General features: G+C 42.8%; 1 protein-coding gene across 2 annotated transcripts in view; it reads left to right on the plus strand.

Annotated features, from left to right (window-relative positions):
- The window catches only part of gas2b (growth arrest-specific 2b), a 46,731-nt gene that overhangs the window by 13,841 nt on the left and 13,009 nt on the right, over positions 1-19,881 (plus strand). Inside the window, exons 2-5 of one of the 2 annotated variants that reach the window (XM_060911948.1) lie at positions 1,002-1,159; positions 7,584-7,693; positions 8,413-8,554; positions 18,723-18,786. In XM_060911948.1, coding sequence (XP_060767931.1) covers positions 1,015-1,159; positions 7,584-7,693; positions 8,413-8,554; positions 18,723-18,786 — 461 coding nt within the window. In that variant the 5' untranslated portion in view covers positions 1,002-1,014. The remainder of the gene's footprint in view (positions 1-1,001; positions 1,160-7,583; positions 7,694-8,412; positions 8,555-18,722; positions 18,787-19,881) is intronic. The other variant, XM_060911949.1, reaches the window with a different exon arrangement.

Here is a 19,881-nt window from a genome sequence, read left to right on the forward strand (position 1 = left end):
CGCGGACACGGGGAGAACATGCAAACTCCGCACAGAAAGGCCTTTGCCGGCCACGGGGCTCGAACCCGGACCTTCTTGCTGTGAGGCGACAGCGCTAACCACTACACCACTGTGCCGCCCCCAAAAGCAAAATCATTTATATTATTCAACACTGTCAGAAATAGAGGTAGAGTAGGAGTCCATTTCTATCCCCCAAGGTATAATGTACGCTAATGTACTCCTAGGGCACATTCCCAGACCTCAAAGTAATTATGTGTAACTTTTTAGAGCCAAAAAGGTACATGTATGTTCCCAAGCAGTATCTAAAGAGTACACATGAGTACTTTAGAGGATACTGTCCCACTGGTACAATTAATATACTTTATGTTCTGAGAGTGAATACTACTGGTTTAATAAACAATTACAATTCTTTACGAATTATTTTAAGAACAATAAATGATCTTTATGGGGAAAATGTACCAATTAATTAAAAGAATACACACTTTAATTTGTAGTTACGCTCTTGGATAACAAAGTACATCATTGTACCTTTTAGGGGCAGTACCCTCTAAGGTACTTATTTGTACCCTTTATATACTGCTTGGAAACATAATGTACCTTTTTTTACTCTAAAAAGGTACACATGGGTACCTTGAAGTCCAATAATGAGACCTAGGGGGTACATTAGTGTAGACTTTAGGGGGTACATTAGTGTAGACTGTACCTTGGGGGACAGAAATGGACTCCTACTGTACCTCTATTTGTGTGTATGTGTGTGTGTAATATATATATATATATATATATATATATATATATATATATATATATATATATATATATATATATAAAATACTTGACTTTTTAGTAGGAATTCCTACTAAAAAGTCAAGTATATAAGTATTTTTCTTGGTTTAGTCATACTATTCTCACTGCTGGGATGCTAGTAGATGCAGACTTTTGAATCCTTCTGTAACATTATAATATGCATATCTGTGTGTTAAAGCAAGTCTTGCACTGTGTAGGTTGTGTTTCAGGATGTATGGGCCGTTCAGTGTCCGTCGGGAGCGTGTTCCTGACCTCTCCTGCCTGCATCAGTACAGTGAATGGCTGGCTGGCAGGCATAAAGCCAGCCTTCTTCCCATGAAGGAAGACCTCGCTATGTGGCTTAACACTATTCTGGGTAAGACAGTGAAATTCACAGTATCAGGCTGTAAGATAAGAATATTTTATTAATAACCTCCCAAAATATTTAGCATGCATGCACAAATACTCAAGAAGATGTAGTTAAAGGCACAGTCATCAATTTTGATGGATGTTAGCTGAGATTGCTTTGAAACTCAAAACTCAAGCAAATAAATCCCTCCCTTCAGTGTTTCTTCTAAAGCAATGCCCCGAAAACACATTTAGGCTAGAATTCTTGAATAGGGCAGGGTGGGATATGAATTGACGGGAAATGTAATTCAGAGGAAAGTAAACAAATTTGATTTTGGTGGTCTTTTTGTTTACTCTTTCCTGTGTGCAGATGTTACTGATAGCTGATGTAATATTATTTTAAAAAAAAAAGTGTTAAACAGGATCAGTCTTAAAAGTCACTTATGCCACCTTTAAATTCACCCAAAAAACAAGCCACCAGATATGGATGATCTGAAATTGTGGACTGTAACAGATATTCTCAGATAAACAGGATTAGCCAAGTTGCATAAATTCCACTGTATGTGGGATTAGTGAAATTAAAAAAAAAAAAATCTGCAGGTATTCTAACAACCAGATTTGCTTTTACGGTACAAATAAACCAGGACTTGCTACTGCTTGTCTTATTGCTTTGACACAGAGAGAGCTGTAAGGTTGAGGAAGTCAGAAACTAGCATGTTATTACAATATAAACAGAAGAAACTCAGAGAGTTGCAGGAAAGCCTGTTGGTCATTTTGCATACAGACTATGAGGCTTATTTCCATATTAGCTTATTCAAACTACACCGGCCTTGTTGTAGATGCAAACAGCCAGCCCGACTCTCCTGAACAACATATGTACACATCGACACTACCTCCCTTATCTGGCACACACTTTCTGTTCAGGCATGATGTCATAGGGCTGGTATGGTCATGTGGGTACAGTAGACTGCAGAAGGGCACTTAGTTTCATTACCAACATCTCCCTTTCTCTGAGGGGAAGCAGTTAATGACTATCCACGTCATTCTGTACACTGGCGTCTGTTTACGTGTCTGGTTTTGTTGTGGTTTTCACCCTTTGATGCCTCCTCGGTACCTGCTCTTCATCCTCCATGTATAGCTCTGGTGCTTGATGTCCAATTCCTGTGTGTGTGTAGACTTAACACCCAGACCCTAGAATGCATCTTCATGCCCATGAGAAGTCGGTGGGGTGGGGCGGAGCAGGGGGCTGATGCTTGCAGTCAGCGTACTTCAAGGATGTTTCTGAGCACCTGTGAGTGTGCCTAAGGCAGAGGAAGAATGCAACACTAGCTAGTGAGAAAGAAGTGAGAGCGGGATTTATGGAGAAGAAAGGTTTTAATAGCACCGCACACACTGCGCAGACGCCTTTCCATGCGATCTGGAAACTCGTACAGAAAATGAACAAATGCATATAACGAGCAAATGAATGAAAATGAGCAAAAGTATAAACAATGTATGAAAAGAACACCACATGCAATGAGTGATTCTTGAGCATATGGACCATGCATTGTTTTTTTTAGTCTGTAAAATTAAGCTTAAAGACTTTTCTGGTAGTGTCTAACAAGGTTAGAGACGCTTGTAGATGGACCATGGGAACATTTCAAGCTCCTTTATATTCCTATATATTCTTAGATTTGTGGATGCAAAAAACCTCTATATAATAATAATAATAATAATAATAATAATAATAATAATAATGCTTTATTTATCCAGCATAGCTGTTCTCCCAGGCACCCTGATACAAAATAAAATTATAACGAATAGAATAATTACACTTATTTACAGTATGAAATATGATATCAAATGATTCAAATATACAATAGTGACTCTATTAAAATATATGCACTAGGCAAGTATGGGCAGGGCTCGAAGTTCGCGACTTAATTTGTCATTTGGCGGGTAATTCCTGTCACTAGCCAGCCTGGCTGGCTAGTTCTCATCTCATCTCATTATTTCTAGCCGCTTTATCCTTCTACAGGGTCGCAGGCAAGCTGGAGCCTATCCCAGCTGACTACGGGCGAAAGGCGGGGTACACCCTGGACAAGTCACCAGGTCATCACAGGGCTGACACATAGACACAGACAACCATTCACACCTACGGTCAATTTAGAGTCACCAGTTAACCTAACCTGCATGTCTTTGGACTGTGGGGGAAACCGGAGCACCCGGAGGAAACCCACGTGGACACGGGGAGAACATGCAAACTCCACACAGAAAGGCCCTCGCCGGCCACGGGGCTCGAACCCAGACCTTCTTGCTGTGAGGCGACAGCGCTAACCACTACACCACCGTGGGCTGGCTAGTTGAAAATAAAAAAAATATATGAAGCGAAGATTCAGACACACGGTCAACTAAAGCCGCCACATATTAAGCGTGTCTGTGTTAATCAATGTGTTTATCGGCAGGACGGAAACTACTGAAGAATTCCGAATCGTATCGTGTACGAGTCAGGCTGTCGGTTTTTTCACTACTGTGCATGCCTATAACGCATCTCGTTGAATATCGCGGTAATCACGTGTAGTATTGGACCAGGTGGGTGGAGCACAGAAGCACAGCAGGCCAGAACTGAGTTCTCAATGAACTATTTATTGCTAGCTTTTCAGCCTTTTATCACTTCCCAGCTGCGCGTGTGTGTGCGCGCGCACACACACACACACACACACACACACGTGTTCTGGTTGGGGAGAGAGAGCTCCCTTTCTCTGCTCTCCTCTCCTTTTAAAGGGCACGGTCACTGGGGAAGACACACAAACACAGGTTAATCCCCATCAGGTGCAATGATTCCACCACTTACTTCCCTGACTCCGCCCTCCATTCACAGACCGATGCTTGGCCACGCCCCCACTGCCACATCACATTATCAAATTCAATAGATGTGGCCACATTATCGCCCATTTAAACACGTGTTTTTTGTTGTTTACATCTACATCTGCCAAAGCTATGTTGCGATGCGGAATTTTCTGAAAGGTGTACAGACACCGCCAGAGACGGGGACAAAGCGACCTCGGTCTGAAGAGGAGAAACGACAAAGGACTTATAAGCAAACGTGGGAGCAGGGTAGGCCTTGGCTGCATTACGATTTTTATGGAATAATTAATTTTTTTCAAGTTGATTCTTAGTCAATATGAAGCTCCTAATGCTTTCTCTCTCATAAATGGTTAAATACAGAAAGCATGTTGGACATATATTTTGGGTGCTATAGTCATGATAGTAAGTATATTTGCTTTCAATACTCATACACCAAGTTGCCAAGTTTTCCAATATATTATTATTTGTTGATATTATATTATGGTGCTCTGTGTTGTTCTCATTTATGTATTTAACAACAGTATCAAAATACTCGGGTCTTGAAATAAATGCACATTAGTCATGAACAATGGTAACTACTCTCTTTTGCGTTATTTTTGACAGAAGTAAAATTCATACATGAACAAATTTTGGCTAGTTGATTTTCTGTTTGGCGAGTTACTTTGGAAGGTAACTAGTCCGGCTGGCTGGTGAAAAAAAAAAAAAAAGAATTTCGAGCCCTGATGGGTATAGGTCTCATCTCATTATCTCTAGCCGCTTTATCCTTCTACAGGGTCGCAGGCAAGCTGGAGCCTATCCCAGCTGACTACGGGCGAAAGGCGGGGTACACCCTGGACAAGTCGCCAGGTCATCACAGGGCTGACACATAGACACAGACAACCATTCACACTCACATTCACACCTATGGTCAATTTAGAGTCACCAGTTAACCTAACCTGCATGTCTTTGGACTGTGGGGGAAACCGGAGCACCCGGAGGAAACCCACGCGGACACGGGGAGAACATGCAAACTCCACACAGAAAGGCCCTCGCCGGCCCCGGGGCTCGAACCCAGGACCTTCTTGCTGTGAGGCGACAGCGCTAACCACTACACCACCGTGCCGCCATGGGTATAGGTGACTATTAAAATATACAGTATATACTAGTAGGTATAAGGAACTGATTTAATTTTTAAATTTAGAAATTTATGTAATTTAGACGTCTCTTGAATGTTTTAATTGAGTCTGAGTTCTGTATGTCTTGAGGGATAGAGTTCCACAGTTCTATACTTGTGTATTTAAATGTATGCTTTTAAATAATTTGTTCTTGGATTAGGGGGAACAAAGTTGTCTTTTTGTCTTGTATTGTAACTGTGGAAATCAGAACGTCGCATATAGTTTGTCAATTCCTTTGAGTTCATTGTTTAAGCACTTGTACATCGAGGTAGCTTTATAGTGTTTCTTTCTTTGTTGAAGTGTAATCAATTTCAATTTCGCATATCAGACCAGAATATGGATAGCCAAAACAAAACCTTATTTATATTGTGCCCTAGCATTTGTGACGTGATTTATTTTTTATTTTTTTTAATGCAAGTTTGGGGTTGCAAACTTGCAGAAAGATCCATCAATGACTAGGTCTTAAAGTGCATATTATGGACCAATTTAATTTTTTTTTTTACTATGAAAGTATGTCCCTTTACACACTCATCCAGAAGAGTCATTTTGCACAAGGCCATCTGTCTACAGCAAAAAAAACAAAAAACAAAACGCGTCTGGAAAAATGCCAAGGGAGTCTGGAGCCAGATTCGTGACGTTATCTGCGGAAGTGCCAGCAGGCTGTGCGAGCTTTGCACGGTTTCAGTGCACAGCCTGTGTAGACCAAGCGCTCCCATTTCTCTCTCATTGTCCGGTCTTTTGGGAAACGATGAGTACTAACCCCATCAAGATTGGTGTTGCTACACCCTCCTACGATACATCTGTTAACCATTTTAATAATTACGTGAGAACGTTGAAGAAATTTGCAGAAAACCACCAGGTCGTTTTCTCATAAACAAACCAGCTCTGACGGAGGATTCAGAGGGAGGCGTCCCGTATGCGACGTCATGAAAATCAATGTTTCCGGGGAAATCCAAATGCCAAGTTTTTTCAGAGGCGGACCAATTTGCCTCAAATGGCGTGATTTCAACTGAATTTTTCTGGTATTGCGCAAGGTAAAAGAATTGCGCAAAATGTGACAGATATTTGACCAAAGTTTAATATAAAATAGTAGAATTACATTGATCTTGCTCCTGAATTTACCTGTGATATGCACTTTAACCTCCTGGCAGAGGCAACCATGTTTTAGGCTAAAATCTCCTGTTACTTTTCAAAAGTCATCACTGCTAGCAAACCAGCCACAATGTTTCAGTGTTCCACCATCATATTTTACAGTGTCTACTTGGTTTTTGCAATTCCGAAACAGTGATCATGCTTTTCTTTGCCTCATTTACAGTCATCCTCACTGCGTTCCAATTCAAAATTGAATTTCAAATCCAATTCCTGACAAATTTCCAACTCTTCCAGATAGTCACCGTCACCACAGGCTTGTTCATCAGGGATAAATTAGGGATAAAATTAGCTCATGTTTAAAGTCTTTGATTTTCTGTAAAGCTGCTTTGTGACAGTGTCTGTTGTTAAACGCAGTACACAAATAAATTTGACTGTGACAATGTTGTTTTATGGTCTGATTGAGCTTAATGGTGTTTTTGTTTTAAAACTGCCTATATATTTTTATTCTATCTGCATTCACTGGATATGAGCTATCGCACACTCTGATTGGCTACTCTACTACTAGGCTATCAGCTCCTATACCGTGAGTAGAGAAAAACAAAATGGCAGAGCGTGTTGCTGAACCAGCCGAGGACGAAATAAAACCTCTATTTGAAAACAAAACCCCAAAAATAAAAAGCAACAAAATATGGAATAAAAGTATTTGATGGTAAGAATGGATTTTTTTTTTCCCCAAGAATTATGATAGCATTTTTCACAAATTGCATGTCATTTCGCCGGTTTGTTTTAATTCTAAGCGGAAATTATTTTGTCTGATGTTTTGTAAAAAGTTTTTATTTATTGAATTTGCAAAAAATAAAAATAAAAATGCTCCGTTTCTCAAAATCCAGTGAATGTGGATATAATAAGTTATTCCACTCAATTTCATCGTAAATGGCTTACTGCCAACTCAGTGCTACGTGCCTCGTCGACTATCAGCTCATATACAACTCGATTTCGTGGAATAACAGTTAAATATATACATCATATATCGTTTATCTTGATTTGCTCATGCTAACGAATATTTGTTTCATTTTGTCTTGAAATCTCTTTGATTCTCTCTATGATAATGGAAGACAAAAGGGAACTTGTAAAACCTTTTTTGTTTTTCTTTTTTCCCCCATCTAATAGTTAAAGTTGTTAATTTGTCACATTTTTTTTTTCTGGTTTTCAGAAAAGAAGCTCTTGGGATTGACTTTAGTGTCATTAAATCTGTTCCATACTTTCAGTATAAACCTAATCCAAATTGCTTTTACAATATAATGCTGATTCCAAGTTGATTAACAGTTTCTGGATCTCCATGTCTGTTTAATTATCCAGGAATTAATATAACAGCGGAGAACTTCATGGACATGCTGGAGACTGGAGTTGTGCTCTGCCAGCTGGCTGAAAAGTTACAGGAGAAGATGATTCTGGCAAGCAATGGCAAGGTGCTCACACCAAAACACTTCTCTTAACCTTCACGTGCAACTCCGTCAACGACAGAGTAACTCCTCATTTGTCTCTAGCAGGATTTAGATTAATTCTGTCTTTGTTTGTTTGTTTGTTAAACTCTGGGATTTTTGGTCTCTATTGAGCATGGGTTTCTTTGTGTTATTATAGCAACAAAACTGTAATACAAAGTTATATCCAAGACTCATCTCAGATGTTAGTTATATGAACATTTTTATGGAAATAAACACACGTTTTAATATGTCGATGGCATTATTCCTCAAATTATTTAGCTATTTAATGAATGCAGGATATGGTTGGAACACAGCACACTAAAGAACAGAGAGAATAAAAAGTCCTTGGCTGGTTTTATCCCCCATTTTATGAGCCATCTGTGTGCTACTTGCAGTGTTCCCTCTTTCCTACTGCTGCTTCTGTCTGCATCTCTTCATCATCTACTCAGTGCTAAGAAAGCAACAATCAGATAATAAAGCTGAAATGTTTAGAAGAATATCTGCTTAAATGTGCTTATTGTAAAATGTATAGCTTGAACTTGTGTGCTTCTGTGTAAAATATACAGAGAGGTTTTCAGTGAGGCTTTTTCCTGTTTGTTCCTATACCAATTAGATGATTTGTATATATGATGGTCATTAATGGTTGTTGTTGTTGTTATTATTATTATTATTATTATTACACTGGTTTGCTGTGTGTTTTACAGCCCTTCACCCGGCGTGTGATTCACTGGAGAGCTGATGCAGCTCCTGGTTCATTTTTTGCCCGAGACAACACGGCCAACTTCCTGTACTGGTGCCGTAAAATTGGCATTGGCTCATCACATCTTTTTGAGTCGGATGATCTCGGTATGTATTTTGAGACATTTGAGAATTTCCTATAAATATAGATTCTTCATTCATCATTAGCTTAGGTCTGTTAATGCGTAGCTCAGATTGGTTCCTGTCTTATCATTGTGTAGTGTGTGGTGTGTGGGCTTTTTTATTTTTTATTTTATATATATAATATATAAGAGAAAATCGAACATCCTCTTGGCTGTGTGCTTCATCTGTGGTGTTAATTTTGCTTTGACTTCATATTAAAACTATAATGATTTTCCTGGTTTCACAGTTATACTTTGTGACTATACAGGACACAGTTATAGAAGCAAGTTATTTATAATCATGCTATCTGTTATCACCCAAATGAGGATGGGTTCCCTTTTGAGTCTGGTTCTTCTCGAGGTTTCTTCCTCATGTTGTCTGAACGAGTATATTTTAATCAAAATATAATAATAATAAATAATAATATCTTCATCAAAATATAATCAAAATAACAATCAACAAATTGTAGAGCAAATAATTGTATTAAAATATTAAAAACTGCAAGGTGGCAGGCACAATGGTGCAGTGAGTCAACCCTGAGTTCGGGTTACTGTCTGTGTCCAGTTTGTGTAGATGTTCTCCCAATGTCCTTTCAGAATTCTCCAGTAGGTGAATTGTCTTTTGCTAAATTTTCCCTTGGTGCGAATGAGTATTCTGGTGCACTGTGGATCGGGTGGCAGCCAAAGGCGGAGGCCGTGACGTACAGATCCCTGACTGACAAAACTGGCTTTTGGGACATGGAATGTCTGGTGAGAATGGAGCCTGAGCTTGTGCGTGAGGTTGAGCAGTACTGACTAGATATAGTTGGGCTCACCTCAATGCATAGCTTGGGCCCTGGAACCAATTTCCTGGAGAGGGGTTGGACTCTCTTCTATGCTGGAGTTGCCAAGGGCGAGCGGTGCTGGGCAGGGATGGGGCTATTGGTAGCCCCCCAGTTCGGTGCGCTAACATTGGAGTTCTTCCCAGTGAATGAGAGGGTCGTTTCCCTGCACCTTTGGGTCAGGAAATGGTCTCTGACTGTCATTTGCGCTTATGCACCAAATGGTAGTCCAGAGTACCCGGTCTTCTTGGAGTCCTTGAGTGGGGTGCTAGACAGTGCACCAAGAGGGGACTTCATTGTTTTACTGGGGGACTTCAACGCTCACATGGGCAATGACGGTGAGACCTGGAAGGGTGTGATTGGGAGGAACGGCCTGCCCAATCTGAACCTGAGCGGTGTTCTGTTGTTGGACTTCTGTGCCATGCACGGTTTGGCCATAACGAACACCATGTTCAAGCATAAGGGTGTCCATAAGTGCACGTGGCATGAGGACACCCTAGGCCGTAGACCGATGATTGACTTTGTAGTAATTTCCTCTGATCTACGACCGTATGTCTTGGACATTCAGGTGAAGAGAGGAACAGAGCTGTCAACTGATCACTACCTGGTGGCGAGCTGGATCAGATGGTGGGGGAGGAGGCTGGACAGACCTGGTAGGCCCAAACATGTAGTGAGGGTATGCTGGGAATGTCTGGCGGAGGCTCCCATCCATCGGATCTTCAACTGCCACCTCCGGCAGAGCTTCAACTGCATACCGGGGGAGGATGGGGAGCTGTCAAGCTGAAGGAGTCCTATCGGGCTTGGTTAGCCTGTGGGTCTCCAGAGGCAGCTGACAGATACCGATGGGCCAAGCGGAACGTGGCTCTGGCGGTCACTGAAGCAAAAACTCAGGTGTGGGAGGAGTTCGGTAAGGCCATGGAAAGTGACTTTCGGTCAGCCTCTAAGAGATTCTGGCAAACCATCCGGCAGCTCAGGAAGGGGAAGCAGTGCTCTGTCCCTACTGTTTACAGTGAGGCTGGAGTGCTGTTGACCTCAGCTGGGGACATCATCTGGTGGTGGAAGGAATGCTTCGAGGATCTCCTCAATCCCACCTTCATGTTGTCCGATGAGGATGCAGAGTCTGAGGGTGCTTGGGAGGACTCTCCCATCACAGGGGCTGAGGTGGTTAAAAAGCTCCTCGGTGGCTGGGCTCCAGGGGTAGATGAGATTTGTCCTGAGTTCCTCAAGGCACTGGATGATGGGCTGTCTTGGCTGACATGCCTCTTCAACATTGCGTGGCGGTCAGGGACAGTGCCTCTGGATTGGCAGACTGGGGTGGTGGTCCCCCTTTTTAAAAAGGGGGACCGGAGAGTGTGTTCCAAGTACCAGTATAGGGGGATCACACTTCTCAGCCTCCCTGGGAAAGCCTATGCTGGGGTGCTCTAGATGAGAGTCTGGTCGATAGTCGAACCTCGGATTCAGGAGGAACAATGCAGTTTTCATCCTGGTCGTGGAACACTGGACCAGCTCTTTACCCTTGCAAGCATACTGGAGGGTACATGGGAGTTTGCCCAACCGGTCTACATGTGTTTTGTGGACCTGGAGAAGGCTTATGACCGTGTCCCTCATGGTGCCCTGTGAGGGGTGCTTCGGGAGAATGGGGTTCATGGCCTACTACTGCGGGCCATTCAGACCCTGTATGACCGGAGCAGGAGTTAGATTCTCAGTGCCAGCAGAAAATCGGACTCCTTCCCGGTGCATGTGAGACTCTGCCAGGGCTGCCCTTTGTCACTGGTTCTGTTCATAACTTTTATGGACAGAATTTCTAGGTGCAGCCAAGGGGTGGAGGGTGTACAATTTGGTGGCATCAGGATCACTTCTCTGCTTTTTGCGGATGATGTGGTCCTGTTGGCTTCGTCAATCTGTGACTTACAGCATGCGCTGGGACAGTTTGCAGCCAAGTGCGAAACGGCTGGAATGAGGGTCAGCACCTCCAAGTCCGTGGCCATGGCGCTCAGCCGGAAACAAGTGGAGTGCCTACTTCGGGTCAGGGGGGAGTTGCTACCTAAAGTGGAAGAGTTTAAGTATCTCGGGGGGTTTTGCTCACGAGTGAGGGTAAGAGGGAGAGGGAGCTGGACAGAAGGATCGGGGCAGCGTCAGCAGTGATGTGGACGCTAAACTGGTCTGTTGTGGTAAAAAGAGAGCTGAGCCAAAAGGCAAAGCTCTCAATTTACTGGTCCATCTACGTTCCCACTCTCACCTATGGTCATGAACTGTGGGTAGTGACCGAAAGAATGAGATCGTGGATACAAGCAGTCAAAATGAGTTTTCTCCGCAGGGGGGCTGGGCTCTCCCTTGGAGACAGGGTGAGAAGCTTGGTTATTCGGGAGAGACTCAGAGTAGAACCACTGCTCCTCCACATTGAAAGGAGTCAGTTGAGGTGGTTCGGGCACCTTGTTAGGATTCCCCCTGGACGCCTCCCAAGGGAGGTTCTCTGGGCATGCCCCACCAGGAGCAGACCCAGGACACGCTGGAGAGATTACATCTCTCGGCTGGTCTGGGAACACCTCGGTATTCCCCCAGAAGAGCTGGTGGAGTTGGCCGGGGAGAGGGAAGTCTGGGCTGCTCTGCTTAGACTGCTACCCCCATGACCTGGATCCGGATAAGCAGTAGAAAATGGATGGATGGTGAATGAGTATGTGAAGGTGTGTGTGCATGATGCCCTACGATTCCACCACCCAGTGTTTCCCAGATAGATCCAGATAGAACAGGATAAAGTTGTATATTTGGCATTAACAGTTGAAACAGCTGTAAAATTGCAGCAGTAAATTTTTAAACTGTAATAATAATTTATTACATTTATATAGCGCTATATATGTATGTACACTCTATAGCACTTTACAATTCAACAAATGCAAACAAACAATTATATTTCAAGTCTAAAATCACTGCAGAATAAAAATTAAAAAAATCATTAATTTTCAATAAACAAGTCAGAATCTAAGAAGCAGGCGGCACAGTGGTGTAGTGGTTAGCGCTGTCGGCTCACAGCAAGAAGGTCCGGGTTCAAGCCCTGTGGCCGGCGAGGGCCTTTCTGTGTGAAGTTTGCATGTTCTCCCCGTGTCCACGTGGGTTCCCTCAGGGTGCTCCGGTTTCCCCCACAGTCCAAAGACATGCAGGTTAGGTTAACTGGTGACTCTAAATTGACCGTAGGTGTGAATGTGAGTGTGAATGGTTGTCTGTGTCTATGTGTCAGCCCTGTGATGACCTGGCGACTTGTCCAGGGTGTACCCCGCCTTTCGCCCGTAGTCAGCTGGGATAGGCTCCAGCTTGCCTGCGACCCTGTAGAACAGGATAAAGCAGCTAGAGATAATGAGATGAGATGAAGTCAGAATCTAAGAAGCAGGCGGCATGGTGGTGTAGTGGTTAGCGCTGTCGGCTCACAGCAAGAAGGTCCGGGTTCAAGCCCCGTAGCCGGCGAGGGCCTTTCTGTGCGGAGTTTGCATGTTCTCCCCGTGTCCGCGTGGGTTTCCTCCGGGTGCTCCGGTTTCCCCCACAGTCCAAAGACATGCAGGTTAGGTTAACTGGTGACTCTAAATTGACTGTAGGTGTGAATGTGAGTGTGAATGGTTGTCTGTGTCTGTGTCAGCCCTGTGATGACCTGGTGACTTGTTCAGGGTGTACCCCGCCTTTCGCCCGTAGTCAGCTGGGATAGGCTCCAGCTTGCCTGCGACCCTGTAGGACAGGATAAAGCGGCTAGAGATAATGAGATGAGATGAGAATCTCATCTCATTATCTCTAGCCGCTTTATCCTTCTACAGGGTCGCAGGCAAGCTGGAGCCTATCCCAGCTGACTACGGGCGAAAGGCGGGGTACACCCTGGACAAGTCGCCAGGTCATCACAGGGCTGACACATAGACACAGACAACCATTCACACTCACATTCACACCTACGGTCAATTTAGAGTCACCAGTTAACCTAACCTGCATGTCTTTGGACTGTGGGGGAAACCGGAGCACCCGGAGGAAACCCACGCGGACACGGGGAGAACATGCAAACTCCACACAGAAAGGCCCTCGCCAGCCCCGGGGCTCGAACCCAGGACCTTCTTGCTGTGAGGCGACAGCGCTAACCACTACACCACCGTGCCGCCCGAGATGAGAATCTAAGAAGCATAATCTGATTCTAAATAAGAAGGTTTTCAATTGTTTCTTTAAATTGTTAAAAGGTAGACGGCCTTTCGATTTCATAAAACCAATGAAATTTAGTTCCCTTTGAAATTTGGTCATTGTGAGTATGTTTATTTCTGTAATATCTAAACAAAAACAAAAAAAACCCAGGGCATTCTGTGGCTGGGAAGTTATTTAATTTGAGGGTATTCCTGAGCAAATAATGTGCATGAAATTGCTTGCTTCGCGCAGTCAAGCAGACGGGGAAGTCCAGTGTGCGCATGTGCAAGTTTACCTTTTGGTGTCGTTGTCTTCTTCTTTTGGGTTTTATGGCAGCTGGCATCCAGTGTTGCATTATGGCCCTTTTCCACTACCCTTTTTCAGCTCGCTTCAGCTCACTTCAGCCCGACACGGCTCGCGTTTCGACTACCTCAGAGCAGCACGACTCAGCTCGCTTCAGCCCTGCTTAGCACCCAAAACTCGCACGGTTTTGGAGTGGGGCTGAAGCGAGCCAAACTGAGCCGAGTGGGGCTGGGGCGTGAGCAGACACTCCCCTGTGCACTGATTGGTGAGGAGGAGTGTCCTCACATGCCCACACACGTCCTGCGAGCACCCTGGGATCTGTAAACCCGGAAGAAGAAGAATTACGAATTACGAGAATTTCTGAAGCCATATTATGCGCCTCGCCTCATCTATACGCTCTTGCCAGTATCTGTTGGCGTTGTCAGTGACAACAAGCCACAGCACCAAGACCAGCAACACTAACGACTCCATGTCCTCCATGTTTATTGTTTACTATCCGGGTCGTGAGACTACCGCTTAAAAGCTCACTGATGTCACTGTTTGTGCCGCCTAACGACATCACGTGACGTCCACCCACTTTCGCTAACTCCACCCAATGTGTCCACCCACTTCCAGCCAGCACGGTTCAGCGCAGTTGTAGTCGAAATGCAACTCCAACAGCCCCGCTCAGCTCGACTCAGCCCAACTCAGCACGGCACGGCTCAGCCCAACTCAGCCGCGTTGGTAGTGGAAAAGCGGCATTACTGTCATCTACAGGTTTACCTTGACCATGCACTGACAGTTACATCATTCTGTCACATAATGAACAGCTGATCACACCGAGGTGCTCGCTGACCGCCGATATTTATTAGTTTGGTCCTGCATTTCCTTTCCTTCGCAACATCTTTTTCTTCTCGCTTTCCGTTACTGTAGTTGGTCTTCCGCATTTCATTCGCATCCTTTTCTTTTTCTTTCTCTCCCCCCCCCCCCCCCCCCCCCCATCTGTCCCTCTGAGTTACATGTTGATCCTGGGATTGAGATGCTGGCCTCTTCTGCCCCTCGGACCTGCTTGATCCATCCTGGTGCCCTGTGTCTGGTCGGAGTTTTATCGCCCCACTCCTGTGAAGGACGGCCCCATGAGGACAGTTGAGGGTTATACCTGTTAAAACTGTTAATATTATAGTCAGGCTGTCTGTTGTTGCCCAAATGAGGATGGGTTCCCTTTTGAGTCTGGTTCCTCTCGAGGTTTCTTCCTCATGTCGTCTGAGGGAGTTTTTCCTTGCCACCGTCGCCACAGGCTTGCTCATTGGGGATAGATTAGGGATAAAATTAGCTCATGTTTTAAGTCGTTCAAATTCTGTAAAGCTGCTTTGCGACAATGTTTATTGTTAAAAGCGCTGTACAAATAAACTTGATTTGATTTGATTTGATTTGATCCTCCATTTTCTTTTACCGTTTTAAATTCACACAATGCCTTGAGCGAACGGGGACAGCCCACCATGTGATGCATGATGTAGTATCTTGGATTGTGTCCCAGTGAAGCAAGAAATAATAGCAGAGAATTTTGGGCCACGTGGCTCTAAATTAATTCATTGTTCTATTAAAAAAAAAAAAAAGCTAATAAAATTGGAAGTCTGTGATTCGAATTCAGTAGCTTTTGGTCCACTAAACAAAAATAATTGCCTGTTAGGGAAAATTCTTTTTACGACCTAAACCTGAAAAATCCTGAAAGTCAGTCTACCTTTAATGTTTACAGATGACTTAAGTTCTTTTCGCAAGGTATTCCACTCGTATATTAAACTAATATATGGTTAGTATGCATTTCTACAAAAACGCAGTTTTGCACTCTAAAAGTATGGTACAATGTTGTTATTGCCAACGGTAATTCACGTAGCTACTTGGCAACTCTGCTGGCAATTCAATAAAAATGTATTTTGATGTGTCCATAAGAGTAAATAACATTTCATGCAAGCTCAATCAAATGAATAACTGAAACTAAGGAGTTGTAGTGACCAAAAAACATCATATTTATGCCAGTGAATATGGTCTAAGAATCTAACTGGGCAGTTTCCATTCTCTCAGCACTAATAATTTGAATTTGTGATGACTCATTTTCATAAATGAGACATCTGCTTGGCCCAACCCATTCTTCATTCTCATCACACTATTATTTCCCTCCGACTGTCATTCTTCCTTTTTCTCTCGCATGTATATTGTTCTGTTTGTTTTTGTAATTGTAAGTCACATAAATAATATATTTTGCTTAATAGTTTGGCTCTGACAATGTTGTTAAACCGGCGGCATTGGCATAGAGACAGAACCCCCCTTGCTCCCTCCATGCTTCTTGGCCTCTCTCTCTCTCTCTCTCTCTCTCTCTCCTTCCTCATATGAGCTCCACTGGGAATAGAGCTGAATGGCAGTTCGGTATCAACAGAGCTTCTCGTGACCCTTTCAGACCGTGCTGTCATTGGACATGTTTGATGAAAAATGGTGAAAAAAGAAAACAAAAATAGCGGACAGTATTGTTGGGGCGAGAAGAAAAGGGAATGAAAAGCACAGGATCAGAGGAAGGAAAGGATTATGTGTGAAGAGAATAAGAAAGGGAGAAAGGCTCAGTGTCCCTGTCCTTCAGTGCATTTATCTGTGTATAAATGGTGAATAGACCTTGTTTTAAAAAGAAGTATAGAAAAATCCTGGAACTTGTTCCACCTCCGGTGTGTGTTTTTCCTTTAAAAAAACAAAAAAGCAAACAAAACCTACAAGTAATCACTTCACAAGTAAACAGATGTTAAGAATTATATTTTTTGGTTTTAAGACTAGTAATGCATTTTAAGACCTGTTTCAGTTTAGTCTCGTTACAAATCCGAGTTAATCTTTCTACATGAGTCATCCTTCTCTCAAAAGTATAAGACCACGCTACTTAAACAGATAATACCATGTTTGTTTTGCATTAGGACTATGATGCCTCGAAAGCAAGGCAGATAATAATACATATAGTCATCCTTTTTCATCAGCACAAACTATTGAGAAACTGCGCTTCAGTCAGTTCTCAGCTTGCACATATTTTTATAAAGATACCCTCAGGTATTTGTCGAATTGGCAAGGCTTAAAAGAGAATCACTGCTTTTCTTCTTAGTTTTGAAACCTTGTGGTTATGATTGCCATCTCTTGGTCCTGTTGGGAGTCAGAGTGTCAGACTCGTTCTTTATCTTGTTATTCTATCCTTTTTTTTTTATCTTGAGATTGTATGTACACCTCAAAGACACACTCTTTCTGAGATCTTTATCTACACAAGCATTCATTCTGAAAAAAATTAACTTTTTCATCAGCGCTGTTGAATTTTCGAATCTCTTTGAATCTCAGAAGGCTTTGATTGATTAATTTCCTAGAACAGCAGCTCTGACCAGTAGTGCCGGTTGTATTTCATGGGTTTATATTAATGCGCTAATTTTAATACTGATTCTATAGTAAGAACTTGCACAAAGACTTGGATAACATTTCACATAAACAGATTGAAAACGTGGGCGGCACGGTGGTGTAGTGGTTAGCGCTGTCGCCTCACAGCAAGAAGGTCCGGGTTCGAGCCCCGTGGCCGGCGAGGGCCTTTCTGTGCGGAGTTTGCATGTTGTCCGCGTTGGTTTCCTCCGGGTGCTCCGGTTTCCCCCACAGTCCAAAGACATGCAGGTTAAGTTAACTGGTGACTCTAAATTGACCGTGGGTGTGAATGGTTGTCTGTGTCAGCCCTGTGATGACCTGGTGACTTGTCCAGGGTGTACCCCGCCTTTCGCCCGTAGTCAGCTGGGATAGGCTCCAGCTTGCCTGTGACCCTGTAGAACGGGATAAAGCGGCTAGAGATAATGAGATGAGATGAGATTGAAAATGTGCATTATTTAATATGGTGATGTCGTGAGGAACTGTTTATTTAGCAATTATGAAAGGAGTCTTCAGTGTCAGCGCTTTGTAACAGTCAGAGGTAAAGGGAAAGGAAAACGAGAGGGTGGAGAGGGAAGAACTGTTTGTTTATAATATGTTACAATGCTAGTGTTAATAGTACCGGTAACTAACTTCTGTGGATGTATTATACATACAGGACACTTTTTCAGTGGAATAAAAACAAGTGTTCTCTTCCCTCCTAGCAGGTTTCATTCAATTGGTATGATAGCATGCAATATTGTTAGCATATCGCTTATCCTACGTGTATTACGTCACTCTACCCAATGGAGAATGAGCGTTGAATATGGTTTGATATTGCATGGTTGTCAAGACAACATGACGTCACACGCAGAGACGTAAAACTTCCACACCAGCGAGCGACTGTGACAATTTGTAAACAAACATGGCCGCCAGGTTTGCTTCGTTAAATATGAAAGATTTTGAGAGAATTTTGAAAGAGAAAGATGAACACCTGAAAGGAATGTGTATGTTTAATGATAATATTGGCTGGCTTTTTTTCGTGGGGTGTCATATATTCCATTCAGCTACTCATCTTCGACTCGTTCAATATCATGCTAGCTGAATGGAATATATCTGATATACCATGAAAAAAGCCAGCCTATTATTTAAACATAGCTATAAATTAATAAATATGCTGAATCATTATTTAATAAATTAATAATTTTTTTAAATGCTGTATAAGATGAGCTGTCATTGGAAAATTTGTCTACTTCATTTCAGGCCGTATCACAGCCCCACATCTATTGTCTTCCTACAATGTTTGATTTCTTATATGTTCCTTCAGTTTACTGACTATGGATAATTTATTCTAAACCTTAGAATGGGAGCACAGCACTTCCTTCAGTTTCAGAGGATGTTAAGTGAACAGATCCTGTTGTTTGTTTTTTTTAACTTGCCTGTTGAAGTCAAATTATTAGTCATTGATATGCAGTGTGTGTGTTTCTTTAGTTCTTCGAAGACATCCACGGGATGTGTGCCTCTGCCTCTTGCAGCTTGGGAGAATTGTCTCAAAGTAAGAGCTTATTGTCTTTTTACTTGGATGTTTTTATTTGCTTGTTTAAATTTAGCTAATTTGGGGAAGCCATGGCCTAAAGGTTAGTGAAGCAGCTTTGGGGCCAAAAGGTCACCGGTTTGATTCCCTGAACCAGCAGAAATGTCTGAAGTGCCCTTGAGCAAGACACCTAACCCCCCAACTGCTCTTCAGGCTGCTCTGGGTATGTTGTATGTCGCTCTGGATAAGGGCATCTGCTAAGTGCCATGAATGTAATGCTAAGAACAACCTGATTTAGATTTATGTTTCTATATTCCACCAAAATGGTCAATTAGAGCCCACATCACATACAGCCGAGCTCTGTATATGCAGCTGCTGGCCTGCACTGGTGGGCATCTGGTCCAACAGGGGTTCTCTCAGTAGTTCTTATGCTATGTTCACACCAAACATGGCAAGAGTGATAAAATTCACTCTGGCTGCTCTACCAACGATGCTGGAAATTTCATAGACGCTCTGCGACGTAGGTGAAATAGGTGGCTACAAGTTCGTTTGGAATGCTTTGTCTTGCAAACTTTATTTAAAGGTGCAGCAAAGCAGACAGACATGCTACATGACTGACTACATGCAGGATACAAGTTAATCTCATGAAATCTTTTAAATGTGAAGGTAAGAAATCGATCGATGAAGGAAAATAATGAACAATTATGATACATTTGGTAAGAAAATAAACTAAAAACATAAACTAATTAAAAGCTATTGCTGTGTTGATGCCAAGTCAAATTTCAACATGTAGCTTATTTGTTTTTTACTTGCGTCTCTGTGAGCAAACAGGCACACATCATTAATAATGGGGACATTTAATTTCTCCATTGTACTTGGTAAAGGGTTGAATGGAACCAAAATTTAGAAGACTGTGTTCTCTAATATTCTTTAGAGCGTTTCTAGAGCGTAGCGCTTCTAATTTCCAGTTGGTTGATGCCAAACCGCGTCACAGCTCATTACCATAAAGTTACCCAGACTTCATCTTTATAGGTGGGTTGCATGTGACATCACATCCGCCTCATTAGATATGCAAGACGTGAAGTGGTGGTCAGCTAAGCTCACTGCTTACAAAGC

Source organism: Neoarius graeffei, chromosome 27 (genome assembly GCF_027579695.1).
Source record: "Neoarius graeffei isolate fNeoGra1 chromosome 27, fNeoGra1.pri, whole genome shotgun sequence".
Classification (NCBI taxonomy): domain Eukaryota; kingdom Metazoa; phylum Chordata; class Actinopteri; order Siluriformes; family Ariidae; genus Neoarius; species Neoarius graeffei.